The sequence below is a fragment of the Teleopsis dalmanni genome, chromosome 1 (genome assembly GCF_002237135.1).
Source record: "Teleopsis dalmanni isolate 2A chromosome 1, ASM223713v2, whole genome shotgun sequence".
NCBI lineage: Eukaryota > Metazoa > Arthropoda > Insecta > Diptera > Diopsidae > Teleopsis > Teleopsis dalmanni.
The window spans coordinates 111,263,937-111,276,888 of record NC_051846.1 but is presented as its reverse complement, the minus strand read 5'-3'; the positions used below and the strand labels follow the sequence as shown (position 1 = coordinate 111,276,888).

Genomic DNA, 12,952 nt, shown 5'->3' with positions numbered 1-12,952 from the left:
TGAAAATCAAAAAAAAATTTTTTCGCATACAACTTATGGCCAATCTAATGTATATATATAAATAGCTAATGGTCGTCAAAAATTCAATTAATTAAAAACAATGAAATGTACTACCTCTCTAAAACCTCTCTATTGAAAATAATTCTTTATATTAAGAAAATATAGATCTAATTTAATAATTAATAAACACATAAAATATATAAATAACATATAAAGTATATAAATTATACATTGAATATAAAATGAAATTGCAAAACATTGATTTAAAATAAAAAACAAATACTTATTTACTTGTTATTTTATCAAGAACAATTTAATGAACTTTCCTTTTTTTTTTAAATGCAGTTGCACAAAATTTTTTGTAGTTAAATTTATTTAATTATTGCGGTTATTGTTCATAAAAAATTTAAAAACTCACGGTCTTTTTTTAAGTCTCTGCTGTCATCTCGCCAAAGTTCAAAAGAATAGGGAATAATAGATCCATATGCATCTAAAAACGACATTGATGTAATGGAACCTTTTAGTCGTATAACTGGGCCACCTTAAAATATTTAAAAAACAATTCAGAAATTGTCTCTTTCAGTTTATAAAAATATATATTATGTTAACTAAAGATTTCAGAAAAAAGTTTAATATTTAAGCACATATTTAATACTAATATATCTAATGGTCCACGATATTGAATCATTTTAACATCAGGATTGAATTCCTGAAGTTAATACTTATGGGCGAAATACAGTGTCAAAGGAAGCGCAACCCAAAAAAAATATGTTTTGGAAAAATAATTAATATCTCACAAACAATTTGCTTATCTAACTTATGTACCAAAGTAATTTATAATGTTTTCATCGTCGATGAACACTGCTGCAAAATGTCTCGTCCCATTGCATGGCGTCTTTTAAACTGTGTCACAATAGATGCTTCATGTTATGAATTAGACGTTCAAAGAAATCAGATAAGCTTGGATTCGCAGTTAAGTTAACAATTCACTTCACGCAGTTATTGGAATCCACTTATTAAAAGTGATCGGTGTTCAACATTTTCATACTCGCAATTCTTTCGACGAGTGTTGTGTCCAAATGGTGTTGCTAATGCAGGTAACTTGTAGTTTAAAATGTAGAATTAACATTAGACTTTTCGGCAGACTTCAGATGTTTTCAAAACCCAAACATATTTATGTTTTTCGGTTGTTAACTCTTATGTAGGCTGCGGTGGAAAATGCTGCCTCACTTGCATATGTAACTCAATTCGTGAAACGAACAAGATATAGCGTTCTATCCTATGTATTTTAAAATGTTTTACCTTTTCTAACTTAAATTGCCTGGTGGCGGTTACGCGAGACTTGTTACATAAGAAGCTTTGGTTGTAATATCGATTATTCTTGCGAACATCCCTTACGAGTAAAATACGACCATTGCAATAGATGAAAGCTTTGTTTGTAGGTGAATGTATTCCTTTAAAAACGTTATGTGATACCACTAGGTAAACTTTATACCATTTCAATATCTTTAAAGCGGGCGCTTGCACTGTCCCAACTCATACGCTGCTGTCTTTTACAATAATTATACTGGTGGTTGCTTCTAGTACTAATATGTTTTCTGTTATCTCTTAACTTAAGCAAATATTGAAGATGGCTATAAGTTCTCTGTACCAAAGTATTATATTACTAGGAGGCGCAAATTCTCGCAAATCGCGTATATACATTTATATACATAAGCGCACCCCCTAGGAGTATGCTATTGACCAAAAAAATGATATTCCCAAAGTTTTGGAGCAATAGGATTAATGACATTGCGTCACTCGAGCAAAGTTGGGTTTTCAGTACAAAAAACAGAAATTTTTCAATTTAAACTCATTTTTTATCTTTGTTACTTGTTTCAACAGTTATTAATATATACTCATTTGATAGATAATTAAAATATCTTTTTAATAAGATGATATTTGTCTTTTTAATAAGACAAATTCTTCATCGAATTTATTCCAATTAAAATCAATGGAATTTTTAGCCGCTCTTGCTTCGTTTGCTAAAAGGATATTAACTTCAGTCATACTCCCTGTACGACCATTTTCTCTTTGCTTACGAAAAAATTCTTGTTTAGACTACATTTTCAATTCTACTTAAATATCTATATAAATTATTAAATAGAAATGTATTATGTTGTTTTTATTTTTTATTTATGTTTCTTCCGTTTCTTGTAAACATTGTGCATGCCAGCTTTACCAATAGAAAGCAGAGCACAGTCGCTCAACTAATTATTTTGCTCATCAATATCTTATTGAAAAGATATTTTAATTATCTATCAAACGAGTATATATTAATAACTGCTGAAATAAGTAACAAAGATAAAAAATGACCTTGAATTGAACAATTTCTGTTTTTTGTACTGAAAACCCAACTTTGCTCGAGTGGCGCAACGTCATTTTTAATCCTATTGGTCCAAAACTTTGGGAATTTCATTTTTTTGGTCAATGGCATATTCCTAGGGGGTACGCTCATTCAAAACTTCATTTTTAATTTTACCCCTTATAACGTGAGCCACCCTAATGGCACACCCATACTAAAACACACCCAATCATACTGTTTGCTCGGCGGTTATGTTTTCGAAATCATAATGTCATAAAAATAATAACGAAGATTGAATTTTCTACATTTTTTTTTTTAATTAGTTTCATTATTTAAGGAATTAAATAAATAAAAAACAGAAACAAACAGCAACTAGTTATTAGATAACTAAAAAGCAATTTAAATTTAATCAAATTTAGGCGATTTCACGCAACATTAAATCAACTGTAGTACATATCAATAATGTAAGTTCAAAGATGGCAAGGCTATTGGCGCTTTACAGTGTATTGCTTCAGTTGTCGCTAGTAAATATGCCTCAGTATTTATGTGCAAACAGGGTTCTCCTGGTGTAATTTTGCTTTAGTGTGAATTTCTTCCTGTTAACACTCCACAGTCACGATGCAAGTCAGAATTTTGCACTTACCTTGGCGTGATACACTGCATAGCAAAAAATGTTGGAATCTTTAAGTAATGGAAATTTGTATTCTGCTTACACAACCCCAAAGCTAGATTCCATATGTCCAGATTGGCTGCAGCATTTCTTTGTAGTTTATTAAAGAGTGATTATTTTGATTTTCTGCCCATCAGCTATTTCAACGATTTGAATTTTAGATCTAATTCGGTTGTTTTCTTTTGTATGTGCTCGCGCCATCTTAGTTTTGTGGCTAATATCATACCCAAGTATTTCGCAATATTCGCAGGAGGGATTTTTTCTTCATCGATGAAATGATACATCGATACATGCTTATAACACGTCACTTAATAAGTCGTGTGACTGACACACAGATGGCGCTGTTATTGTCAAATCCATATGACGTTTATGAAGTACCAACCTTCAAAAGACTATGTGAAAAATATCATTACATTTCAATTAGTCAGGAAAAAGTGACAGCCATTTAAGTGAAGCTACTTTTGTTATTTTCAAAACAATGAATTCAAAACAATTTCGTGTGTTAATTTATCCTTGTTTCTTGATTTAAAAAAATACTGTACAATCTCAGCAATGGCTTCAAAAGTGTTATTTGGACTCTGCTCCACCCAAAAGAACCATTTGTTATTGGTTTGCTGAAGTTAAACGTGGTCGTACAGAAACCGATGATGGTGAACGTTCTAGTCGTCCAATAGAGGTGGTTACTGGATAAAAGATTAAAAAAGTCCAGAAATTGGTTATATTTCATCGTAAATTGAAATTGCGTAAGATAACTGAGACCATAAAGATATCAGATGGCAGTGTGTTTACAATTCTGCATGAAGATTTGACTATAAGAAAGCTCTTTTCAAAGTGAGTGCCGCGTTTACTCACAGTCGATCAAAAACAACAACGTGTTGATGATTCAGAGCAGTGTTTGGCAATGTTTATACGTAATAAAACAGATTTTTTGCGTGGATGAAACATAGATCCATCACTTCACTCCGGAATCAAAACAATCATCAATCATCGTCCAAAGGCACAACAGTCAGCTGGGAAGGTTATGGCTTCAGTATTATGGGATGCACATGGTATAATCTTCATTGACTATTTCGAAAAAGGGAAAACCAATAATAGTAACTACTACATGGCATTACTGGAGCAAAAATTGTGAAAAAACGACCGCATATGGCGAAGAAAAAAATTTTGTTTCATCAAGACAATGCACCATGTCACAAGTCAGTAAAAACGATGGCAAAATTGCAAAATTGAATTACACTTCGAATTGCTTCCTCATCCCTGCGATTACTAGCTATTCACTGATCTAAAAAAAAAATGCTCGCCGCACACAGGGGTATTGACCAATTTAGGCGGCCAAAATTATTTTTGTGCGATTTTCAACTCAAAATGTAATGTCAAGCTACTTCATGACTTTTAAAGTTGCTAAAACAAAAAAATTAACAAAATAATCAATCCTATGTAAAAAAAATACATTGTGTTTGACGAAATATTGCAAATGTATGACAAGGTGCTCGTCTCAATTCAGAATTCGAGTAGGATATTGAAACAAATAAATATTATTTATTATAATATTAAAAATATGATAAATATTATCATAATAATAAAAAATATTTCAGTTTCTTAATGTGACTTTTCGGCAAAACGTATTCGTATACCTAATAATAGTAAACCGGACGGAACTGGATATGACGGCAATAGCGTGGTGAAGAAGGAATTGGGTTGTGCCGTTTCACTTTATGAGTGTTTGATAATATTAGGTTCAATGGTACCAACGAACTTAGAAAAATACTCGTATCCAAATCGAACTCAATGTCAAATTTTTGCTTGTATTGAGATTGCTGTGATCCATCACAACCCCGCTTATAAACGAGTGCTAAGTTTTTTAAATCATTCTGTTCTAATGATTTAATCACTTCTTCAAAGTATTCCAATAGTCTTGTTGCTGTATGATGAAAAGATATTGTAAACTGATTTTAGCACAAATAGCAGTGATTTTGTATGCTAAACTTAATAGATGACAGTCTTTTTTGGCCTTTTGGATTAGAGTATAACATGGATAAAACTTTTTATTACTTTGTTTTAATATTTTATATTGCCTACGAGACGAGACAATATATGAGCTTTTGCAGCTTTGCATTTGCTTAGCTCAAAAAATTTATTCAAATAGCGACTTTTAGATTAAAGCCTCAATAGCACTAAAAAGACAGTATATCTACATTAAATTTTATGAGTAGATCTCTAATTACCTGTTTTAAACGATGTCATAATTTATATCTTTCAAAAATGTTGTCAGTATTGATAATATAACTTCTTATTAGCTGTTAGCGTAAGTTGCAACTCAAGCAAAAATTTTCGTACAAAATGCTTCACTTCAAATCAGCTGTGCATGCGAATGACACCACAAAGAAAAAAAAATAAAAACACCTTTTTTTTGTACTTTTTATAAGGTCCATTTAAGTGACCCACACAGATTTTGTATTTAACGCACATTAAGTTTGTGCAGGAGAATTAAAGGATATGGTTGCATTATACGTACTCAATGTAGGTTTAGCATTTACTTTGTTTCTGAAAATTGTTAGTTGATTTGAGATCAACTTTAGTCGTTGGTTCACAATTCGAACTTTTGTCAAAGAATTGAACTACTATTTTGTTGTTATTATTTTTAGTTTATCAGTTATGTTTTAGATAACGCACTCAGTAAAAAAAAAAAAAAACTCAAAAAATCAGCAGTATTAAAAATTATATCAAGAACGTTATAACTTTATCTTTTCATTTTGTTTATTCTGTTCATATTGGCCTGATTTTATTAATTCTTTTTAATTTTATTATTTCTAATTGTCTTATTTCTTTATTTATATTGGCGCAGCAATATTTTTTTAACTTACCGTTAATTGTAACTAGAACAGGTTGACATCTTCTTTGCTCGTGGTCTGGCATAGTTATCAACAATGTCAAGACTGATCCAAAACTTGTTCCCACCCATAAAGTTGGATACAGTGACAAAGCATCTGAAAGTATATATTCATTAGGTATTTTTTTTACAGAATTGTAGCAATACATTTAAAAAGATAATTATACTATAATAATTGAAGTTATTAAACCTAATTTGCTTTTATGTTGCATACATAAAAAATGAAACTTGTAAGCATTTTCAAATGGAGTATTCGGACGCTTCCAAAAAAACAACACGGACGCTGCGGCAAAAAACAACAACTCTCTTGCTGACGCATTGACATCAGTGTTGCAAATTGTTAATATTATGTTTTAACAATTAACAAGTCTATATATGTGCGCAAAATTCAAAGCAAAATAAGTTTAGAATAAATTATTATTATCGAATATGGAATATTTATCGAAAAATTGAAATGAACATGCGAATTATAAACCATGGTAATAAATTTTGGTAGAAAATTTTGAATGTAGGATCCGCCGAATGCAGCTAATATCTACTAAAACTTACTATGCTTTATAAGAGTATTATAATTTGAGTCTACTCGAAGGATACAATATGTTATAGCTGTAATGCAATTAACGATTTTAAATTTTTTTCTTATATTTATTTTAAAGAAATGCATTAAAGGAAAACCGTTTTGTTGCATCATCTTAGAATTAACTTAAAAACTACCAAAGAAGAAATAAACAATAATAGTTATTTTCTTTTGTAAGCATGTCTCAAAAGATCAACATAAAATAAGTATTACTTTTAATGGCAACTCTGGAAGAACCGGAAATTTTGTTAAGCTTAAAAAAATTTCTTCTTTTGTGATATGCTTACAAAAGAAAAGGCCTATTATCAGTGTATTGATGAAGGTTCTTTACTACAACTTTTATTGACCTAGTTTGTTTGTCAATAACAAAAAAATTAATTGGAACAAATCGTGCTTTTACAACTGAATCAAGAGTGGAAAATACAACAGCAAGAGCAGCAACATAAAACATAATAACAAACCCCACAAGATCAACATCAAATACAGTGGCAACATTCTCAGGAACAGGAATAAAAATTAAGTCTATCTATGATGTCTATCGTTTCTGCGGTGGAGTGTTCAATGTCAAACTCCTAATTCCGGGAATACGTCCGAATTTCCAAACAAAAATATCAACGTTGTTAATAAATCAGCAAAAGTGCAAACAGGAATCGAACGATATACTCAAATAGTCAAGCGAAAACTTAGCCCACAAAAAACTCAAACAATCGTGACAAAATTCAAAAAGTCAACAATAATAACTACAACAATAAATTTAAAGCATTGAGTGATGAAAGCGACAACTTAGCAGGAATCAAAGAAAAAATCCTTAAACCATTGCCTATCTACATAAGAGAAAAAAACTCTACTGCTTTAGTTAATACACTTTCAAATTTAATAGGTAAGAAAAATTTTTGTTGTACCTATTAGAAAGGGAATGATAAATAAAACGAAGGTACAAGTTAAGATCATTTTCGAAAAGTCACAGTTTTATACTTATCATTTAAAAAGTAGTAAAGAACTAATTGTAGTAATAAAATGCATAGAGGCAGGAGAAGATAGTAAAGAAATTCATGAGGAGATTAAAGGAAAAAAAATTTGAAGCAAAAAGTGTATTTAATATCCAAAATAGAGACCGTAAACTGTGACCAATGTAAAAAGTTAAGCAGTATGTTAATATGATCATTCCAAGACATGTTTTTAACCACGAAATTCCATCAGATATTCAATTACATTGCTTTGTTGATGCATCTGAAAAGGCATATGGAGCAGCAATCTATGTAAGAGCGATTCTAAAAACTGGTATAATCATAGTACGGCTCAAAATCAAGAGTAGCGCCATTAAAAAGGCGAACAATTCCGCGTTTAGAATTGTGCGCAGCACTGGAGCCCAACTGTTAGCGAAAGTTAAACAAGATTTTGCATACGATAACCATAAATCCTTTTATGGATCAACTCTAACTAAAATATTTTTCAAACATTTGTAGCACATAGAGTACCACGAATTCATGAAATGTCTAATGCAAGCCAATGGCGTCATGTAAGGTCCAAATTAAATCCAGCAGATCACTTATCCAGGGGCTTACAACCTACGGAACTACATTCTAGTCACATGTGGTTTTTTGGACCACTGCTTATATATGGAAGGGAATCATCATGGCCAGGTCCAATTGCTCAGAAACATCTTATAACTGATCATTCTGAAACCAAAGGGAGGGCGCTTGAAATGCAATGCTAACCACAATTTTCAATCGTAACTTCAGCAGTCAGCAGCATTACTGAAGACATCATCTATAAGATCAATTATAGAAACTCGTTTGCAAGATTGCAACGAATCATTGCGTACGCACTACGATTTGTAAAATACTCCAAAGGCAAAGACAACAGGCAAACTACCTCTTTAATACTAAGTCCGGACGAGTTGAACTCATCATTACAAGTAATCATACGTATAATACAACAAAGCGATTTCAGGGAAGAATTGCAGCAGTTACACTCAAATGGAACAGTTCACAAAACTAGTTCTTTCTCTAGTTTAAGTTCATTCTTAGATAGTAACGGAATTTTAAGAGTCGGAGGTCGACTTTCATCATCACTTATAGGTTATGATACCAAACATCCAATGGTATTGCCATATAATGATCCAATTGTGAAAAGTGTTTTCGTTGATGTTCATAGAAAAAACATGCATTGTGGTGCACAAGCATTATTGTCACAAATCCGGCTTCAATTTTGGCCCATCAAGGGAAAGATAATGGCTCGATCAACGGTTCAACATTGTGTCCGCTGCACAAGAAGCCGACCAACAACATTTCAACAAATAATGGGTCAGCTACCACCAGGAGGAGTTGGATTTTTGTGGACCATTTTGGGTTCACTACAAAATCAGAGGAAAAAGACCACACAAGGTTTATGTAGCAGTGTTTTGTTGTTTTGCCACAAAAGCAGTCCATTTAGAAGTGGTGAGCGACTTAACTTCTGATGCGTTTATTGGTGCACTGAAGAGATTCATAGCTCGACGAGGACGTTGCATTGTGATAATGCTACAAATTTTGTTGGTGCGAACAATAAATTAAATGAATTATCGGAACTGCTACGTAGAACTTCTGTTCAAAATAAAATAGTTCAAACATGCAGTGATAAATTAATCACATTTAAATTCATTCCACCCCGAACTCCACATTTCGGGGGTCTTTGGGAGGCAGCTGTTAAATCAGCTAAATATCATTTAGTTCGAAGTACATCAACACCTTCATTAACCTATAAAGAGTTGGAAATGATCATTGTGGAAATTGAAGCAATATTGAACTCAAGACCATTAACACTAATGTCATTAGATCCAAACGATCTTGCCCCATTGACACCAGGTCACTTCCTTATTGGTGAACCACTCACTGCACCTATAGATACCAACGTTCATGGGACAAGTCATAACCTACTTACCAGGTGGAAATTGGTTTCTCACTTGAGACTTGAATTTTGGAAAAGATGGAACACTGAGTACTTAACAGAACTACAACAGCGACATAAATGGAAGGTTCCTGTTGACAAGGTCAAAGAAAACACGATGGTCATAATCAAGGAAGACAATACAGCTCCACTCAACTGGTCCTTAGGTTGTGTTACGAAAGTGTATAACGACGATGATGGCATGGTACGAGAAGTGGAAGTAAAACAGTTGCAGGAATTTGTAAACGGCCTATTCATTGGCTTGCTCCACTGTTTCGAGAAGATAAAGTGGAAGACGAAAATCGAAAACATCATTTAAACATTAGACAGGAAGATACCTTGGTCGTTCCATCAAAAAGATAAAGTTGCCCCAACAAACAACATTATTTGCAATCATTCTCACAATATTCTTTTTGCCAATTATATTGGGCAATCCTGTAACCACAACACAGCTTAATTCAAGTATCGGTCTCTACTTCGAAAATATGGGCACTGTTCAGATGGTAACAGGTGAATGGAAAATGGTTCTTTAGTATGAATTAGCTCCGGTACAGACTCAATATAACACATTCGTTAATGGAATTTTTGCACTAAATAAATTGTGTATCAAACTACAGCAGGGTTCGGCTTGTCACACGCTCGTAGGTACGTTTGAGCACACAAGAGATGATATTCTACAGGAGAAGATTTTATTAAACAACAGATGAGATAAACGAGGAGCCATAAATCTCATAGGAAATGTGGCAAAGGCTTTATTTGGAGTTCTGGACTCAAATTACGCAGAGGATATGGCAGAAACAATATATCAGCTTAAGGAAGATGATACTCACCTAGATTGCTAGATTGCTGCAGATTCAAACCTCCATAATAGATTCAACATTAAATATACTTAAACGTGATAAAGAAACTATTAATAATCAACTTGGTCAACTTCAAGATCAAATTAGCCAAGTACTAAATCGAATTGACAATGAAACCGAACAAATTAAAATTACGCAGATATTCATATCAATTGCAATTATTCAAAACGACAATGAAACTGATAAAACTGTTATGTACATGTAGAATCCAACTGTGCGGTGCTACCAAATTAACAAGCAAGGACCAAATGAATAATTAACAGTTTCTGAGATTAACATATCTAAACAGTAAAGCAAGAGGCAGTAGTGAAAATCTGTAAAAAGATTAAACATGTGGTTTATAAAGGACAGGATAATATAACATTTACAAACAAAATAAAACACTGAAACTTCAGAAAGAATGATATTCCAATATTCACGTATATACTTTTCAAAAATTCTTAAATAGGAGGTTAAACATCAAATTAAATGCTAACAAGAAATTATTTAATAAGGACATTCGCCTTGGAGCTTTTCTGTTTGGATATCACTAAAGAAAATGAACGCTGGTGGAAAACAGAAATAGATGTTGGTAGCTGCTTAAAATAGATTAAATGAATAAATTCTCTCAGACAGATATTCCCTTCCAAACGGAAAAAAAATACTAGACAAGTTTGGCAAGTGTATGTATTTCACAAGTCGGTATTTGACTAGCGGATTCTGTCAAATAAAACTACACCCAGATGATATAGCAAGATTATATTTAATGTAAAAGGAGGAGAACACTATTAATATGTATGAATAACATTTGATCTTCGAAACATTGCTGCTTTATTTCAAAGGAGTCAATTGTGGATTGACTCATGCAACATGATCTTTGACAGTAGGTGACAGTTTGCAAATGAGTTCTTGGATGAGTTCATGCTTTAACAGCACTATCGATATATACATGGAATTAGCAGCTATACGGTGCAAAAATAACTAAAAATGTAAAAATGTCGCTATGAATGACGGCGCAATCAAACAATTGTGGTTGGATCGTCTTCCAGAACCTGTACGAGCGGTCGTGTCCATTTCTGATGTTGATTTGGATAAATATGCACAACAAGCAGATTTAATGCTGGAAAGTGGAAATTATCATTCTGTTTCCGAATTGCAAGCGAGTGTGAGAAATATAGGTGAGAACTCAACTGTGCCTTCTTCCTTCGATATCAGACACTTAGTCAATGCGGTAGAAGAACTTAGAAAGCAGCTACGAGAGAACAAAGGATTGTTATGGTTGAGCAGGATGTTATGTTATGTTATTATTATGTTATGTTAGGATATGCGTGCAGTAAGATCACCAATTGATGTTTGAGTCCTGAAAGGATTCAAGGATGGCCTATCGACCAGCGTAAGGAAACGACTTATCAGTATAGAGGAAAGTATTGCTAAGCCCTTCAGCCGCTTATTGTCCTTTCAGCAAATAATGCCGCACAGCACACGATTCAAATAAAAGACGTAACCTTGTCTTAAGTTAAATTGAATCTGTTTTTATTGTAAAAACATGGGTATTTATATTTATTCTAGCTTATTTACTAAACAATTATTATTTACTTCTATTTAATTAGAGTAACCAATCAATGCATATATTTTACAAATATAATAAATACTCTTTTAACGTATTACAATTATACGTCATGTACTATTTTCTAAAAGTTAAATGTACCTTCTGAAATTTAGGTTGGAATAGTGCAACGACCACACATGCTTATCATGTCTTATGTTACAAATGCATATTTGTAACGGAATGAGTCAAAATATATATTTTAAGTAATATGTAATGTAATAATATGTAATAATGATTAAAGTCAAAGCGTTAAACCGACAAAAGTGCATATTATAATTTATGACACATTTAATTTGTCACGAACGCGTCCGGCAAACCTGGTATCTAAATATCCAGTGTGTTACTACCATCATCGTTTTGGCGCAAGTGCACGGAAGTGTGCCAAGCCTTGCAGCTTCACAACCCCGGAAAAGTAAGTTCCGTTTCGTCACCGGCGGTTGGCCAATCAAACAGTTACTACAAATCCAGCCGATTGTATGTATTAGATCCCTCGACACAACTTAAATTCCTTGTTGACACAGGTGCAGATTTCTCAATTCTACCCGTTTCGATCTTCGACAGAACTAAGCCGACAGCATCTCCCAAACTATTGTATGCAGCAAATGGAACTTCAGTACACACATACGAAAATAAATTGATCACGTTGAATCTTGACCTGCGACGCAAACTCGATTGGGAGTTCGTCGTAGCCGATGTCTGTAAACCTATACTAGGACTTTACGACTTTCCACAACATTACGGCCTAGTGGTAGATTTGCAGCGCAAACGCCCCATTGACAGCGAAACCAACATGAAAGTTCATTGTGCAACAGCGTTCCATATACCAGAGCCGGTATTCGCAGTGAATTCAGATCACCCGAAAATTATTACAAGCGTTCAAAGATCTGACAATACCAACATCGTATAATAAGTCTGGGTCAGTAAGAACCACGGTGCAACATTACATAGTTACCACGGGACAACCAGTCTATGCACGTCCCAGGCAGCTCAATCCACAAACATTCGGGTTGAGCAATGCGGTTCAAACTTTTCAACGGTTCATGGACCAAGTGCCCAGCGATTTGAACTTCACAGTATGCTACATATATGACATCT

General features: G+C 33.2%; 1 protein-coding gene across 1 annotated transcript in view; it reads right to left on the bottom strand.

Moving 5' to 3' along the window:
• Positions 1-395: 395 nt before the first annotated feature.
• LOC119665557 (syntaxin-binding protein 5) overlaps positions 396-12,952 on the bottom strand; it is a gene marked incomplete at its 5' end in the record, with an annotated part of 138,853 nt that continues 126,296 nt past the window's right edge. The window contains 2 exon segments of the mRNA XM_038074785.1: positions 396-541; positions 5,879-6,001. Coding sequence (XP_037930713.1) covers positions 396-541; positions 5,879-6,001 — 269 coding nt within the window.